Genomic DNA, 4,392 nt, shown 5'->3' with positions numbered 1-4,392 from the left:
ACAGTTTTGTACTGTGTTTTGTACTCTTTGCTAACAAACTAAGATTGTTCATAGAAACATCAAAATAAAAGAAAAAATATATGTATATTGCACAAATGGCACTCAACTGAGGTTTAAATTCTAATGAATAGAATCAATTAAAGTATAACAAAAGTAACATTTGACATTTATCACAATCAAAAATATATTTGAGCATTATAAAGTTCTCCAAAACAAGTAATTAGTAGGAATAGACTAGTGAGTACAGACTAACACAGGGACAGTCTTTCATTACAGGCTATTTTTTAAAGTAACTTTCAGGGATGTTATCATGACAGAAAACAGTTTCTCTCACATGCTGCGAGAGTAGGTTTGTTCTTTTCTGCATAACTACATTGCCTCCAACAGAAAAAACTCTCTCACTAGACGTCTCAGCTGCAGCAAGGGCCAAGTAGTGGCGGGCGAGAGGAACGAGAAGTGGAAAGGCTGCTTTGTTCACTCTCCACCAAGCCAGCGGGTCTTCATCCGCCCCAATCGTTGGTATCTGCAGGTAAGCTTCTACCTTAAAAAAAAATATTTGTTTGTTTTATTTCACTGAAAAGAACCATTTGAGTACTAATAAAACAGTATAGAAATACATACCTCTCTTTTTATGCTGTCCATTTTATCAGGCATTTCCATATTTTTGACCATCACAGTTTTCTTTTGAAAGTGACCCCACTTTGTTTTTTTCTGGCTAGATGCAGATCCACTTTTCTAGAGCCATGTCTTCCAGCAGTGCAGCGGCTTGTAGGTTGTCACTGACAAGAACATCCTTGAACCTGGGGTCAAGCAGCATGGCAATTTGGTACAACTTTGACTCAAAGTACTGTATGTCTGGAAATCTTAATTTTATATTTGCCAGCAAAGTTTTAGCAAACATGATCCCAGTGCCCTTCTTGGATTTCTTGATGAAGTCTTCCAATGTTGACTTTATTTCAAACAACACAGGTAGTACCATGGAGAGTGTTGGTTTCTTGCAGCTTCCCATTTCAGCTGTAAAGTTGGCTACTGGTCGCAGCACTTCAACGTATCCTTCTGCCAGCTTCCATTCCTGGGCTGTTAGGCTGTTGACACCTGCTTTACACTGCTCACTAGTGATAGCTGCTTTCTGCTCGACAAACCTTTCAAGCATGAGGAACTCACTATCCCACCTTGTACTAACCATCTGGATTAGGTCATGCAATAGCAGCTTGTGTTCTTCCTGGAAAAACTGGAGTGATTCTCTTGAAGTTTTACTCCTGTTGTATCGTGCTACCATGCTGGATACCTTTTCAATAACAGCGTTTAAATCGATTTTCTTCCGTGTGTCACTAATAGCAAGCTGAAGAGTATGATTATAACAAAGCACATGCTGCCATGACCTCTTATTTTTTAGAATGTCTGGCAAGCTGGCATCACTCATGGTCTTCTCAGAAGGCTCACTCAGTGCTTTTACCATGTTAGTTCCATTATCGGACACTATGTACTTTTCAATTTCATCATCGCCTAGGTTCAATTCAGTTATTGCATCAGCAACCTTCTCGCAGACAGCTGCAGCATCATGTTTGCCAGGGAAAGGCTGACAATCCACTGTTATATGTCGCATTTGAACATCCTCATTAATAAGCTGCAGAGTGAATGCTATAAAAGCATCACCAGAACTTGATGTCCAAAGGTCAGTTGTGATGGACACAGATTCTAGAGCATCTCTCACAGTTCCAATTTCTTCCAGCATTTTTTCTTTCAGTTCTTTGTATAGTTTTGGAATAATTGACTGTGAAAATGTTGTCCTACATGAGACATTATAACGTGGTTCAAGAAAATGTAGCAGATGTCGGAAACCTGATTCATTAACAATGTTATAAGGATGTAGACCCTTGCATATGAAAATTGCTACTGCTCTTGTGATGTCCTTGGCTTTCTTGCTGGAGGGGTTAAGAGGCATGAGAGCATTGACACATTTCTTCAGTGATTCTTGCTGCCTTGAATCCTGTGTGACTTTCTTCTTTCCTTCAGTTAGTTTCTCCTTAATCTTTTTTAGTCTCATGTATTCTTTGTAAACAGTGTCATGTTTTTGCAGGTGCAACTGCAGAGTTGTTGTTGTACTAGTTGGTGTAGAACGAACTGTGCCACAAATTAGGCATTTTGCTTTATCACCCCCATTTATTTTAGTAAAGAAATTCCAAATTAAGGAAAATGAGTTTGTAATTTTTTCCAAGTCAGCTGCATCTATATTTTCTGTGCTGAAGCTGTCTGTTTCCCTATTTCCCTCATTAGCATTCCTGTCTTTTGAGGTTGAAGGCACAGCTGAATTTAAAACACTCTCTACGCTATTATTTGATAATTGTCTTATCTCATCGTCACGGTTCGCACAATCCTTAGAGACATTTCTTGTAAAATAATCTGTCACTTTTTTCCTTTTTACAGGAACCGTTATCTTTTTTTGTGAACGAAATTGCCTCGTTACACAACGGAGTGTCAGCAGGCGAGACCGAAGATGCAGACGGATTGTCGATATCATTGTCAGGACCTGAGTCACTCTCCATGACTGCAATCTGGAATGTAGTAATAATCCTTTCAAATAAAGAATCATAAGTGAACCTAATCTAACCTAATCTTGTAATGCCTTATTAGTTCGCTTTTTCCACAGGCAATAAATATCAAACCCATTCTAAAAATTACTACTGATCACAAATTACATCAAAGATAACTGCATAAAATTAAGGAATACGCATTGGAACTCACCTGCTGTGTGAAAACTACAAATAATCCGCTGCCACCGTAACCGGGAACACAGACTGCCTCGGCTTGTTTACGCGTGGTATTTTACAAGCCCACCGATAGAGCGCGTAACGCGCTATGTGGCCGCCTAAAATTCTTGAGAAGAATCTTTTGACCGCAAAGGCGCTCGATGCATGATAGAATTAAACGGGTTTTAAACCTTCTTACGCGGTTTTTTGATTCGAATTCGAATTGTAGTGATTCGACGTTATCGAATCTTTCGAATTCGAACTACGTCGATTCGAATTCGAATCGAATCGAATATCGTCAGATTCGATTCGATTCGATTCGAATTCGAATAATTCGCACATCTCTAGAGGGAACGAGGTAAAAGTCAACTCTACCGGACACTTTTTGAAGGCTTTTATGTAGGGATCGCGTAGTCTATACTATATGTCGATGTTTCCACCGAACCTCATTTGGACCTTACCTTAAAATTTTGTTGGGTAGGGTTCAGATTCGAGTTTGGTGTTTCCACCGTAAGAGTGCTCACCCTGATCTAGGAGCGAGCGTGGCGTAGCAGACAGCGCACTAGTCTGCTAAACCAAAGATCTCAGGTTCGAATCCAGTCCTGGTAGAACCAAAATAAATAAAATTGTATCGCTTGTCTCTCCTCCTCGACGGAATGGCAGCCCGTCAGGAATATCCCTTACCTCGAAACCCCCTCTACCTTGCCGTTCGGATTCGGCGTTAAACTGTAGGTCCCATGTGCTTGTGTACAACCTGCGTGCGCACCACAAACACATGACTTTGGGGGAGGCCTAGATCCGACTCGGACTGTTGCGCCATAAAATGAATGAATGACCCGACTCTGACCCGATTTTAACCCTTGATGGAAACATACTCAATATAGTCACTTTTATATAGATTGCACGTACAATAACACATCACATGAATCAACACATGTTATAACATATATTTTACGCAATAAGCTCTAGTCTTAAAATAAACACCAACACATGATATAGCGTCACGATTAAAAGCGAGATCGCAAAGGGATTTGCTTAGCGTCAATTTGCGACCTCCGCTCCGTTAAAAAATTTTAGGCTATGTTCAGCAAAGAAAGCAAATCAGTGAACGCTCTGTGATTTGGAGTATTCTTTTAAACCTTTAATAGATCCAGAAGAACGTATAATATACAGGGGGTCAGAAATAAGAGTACCCAGCCGAATGGCTGGGGTAGATTGGGTTAAACTGAAGAGAAAAGTCATGTACCATTTTGCAAAATTCGCAATAGTTAACGAGTTATTAACTGAAACGTCTGAGCGAATGAGCGCACAAGGAGCGATAGAGGCGGGTCTCGGCTGGCACGGTGCCCGGCGCGCGGTAAGCGGTGAGGGGCGCGCGGCGCGTGACGAGCGGTGAGGGGCGCGCGGCGCGTGGCGAGCGTCGAGCGACAGATGACATACACTGCGGCGAAAAAGTATTAGAACCAGCACACGTATTGCACAGGCATTGCCGTAGCGTCTTACGCCCTTACATAATATTAATTATTTTAACTTGAATTATTTGTAATAGAAATATTTATTTAATTTTAGTAAATTTAATTATTTTGTACGTCAAAGTTTACGATTATTTAAAGCTTTACTTTAACTTTTGTTTATGTTAAAA

At 40.4% G+C, this 4,392-nt stretch overlaps 1 protein-coding gene across 1 annotated transcript; it reads right to left on the bottom strand.

The window, feature by feature from the left end:
• Positions 1-715: 715 nt before the first annotated feature.
• On the bottom strand, positions 716-2,047 carry LOC139781299 (zinc finger BED domain-containing protein 4-like). Its single transcript, XM_071720150.1, has one exon. It carries the CDS (start codon positions 2,045-2,047, stop codon positions 716-718), a length of 1,332 nt encoding a protein of 443 aa, XP_071576251.1.
• Between the last annotated feature and the right edge of the window lie 2,345 nt (positions 2,048-4,392).

Source organism: Temnothorax nylanderi, unplaced genomic scaffold, assembly GCF_030848795.1.
Source record: "Temnothorax nylanderi isolate EJ_2023f unplaced genomic scaffold, tnyl_v1.0 TNYL_tig0328_pilon, whole genome shotgun sequence".
In the NCBI taxonomy this organism is placed as follows: Eukaryota; Metazoa; Arthropoda; class Insecta; order Hymenoptera; family Formicidae; genus Temnothorax; species Temnothorax nylanderi.
The sequence above is the reverse complement of the archived record's forward strand: the minus strand, read 5'-3'. Positions and strand labels throughout refer to the sequence as shown.

Excerpts from the sequence above, each read along its gene's own strand:
- LOC139781299 (XM_071720150.1), bottom strand. The coding sequence starts at position 2,047 with ATGAGACTAAAAAAGATTAAGGAGAAACTAACTGAAGGAAAGAAGAAA.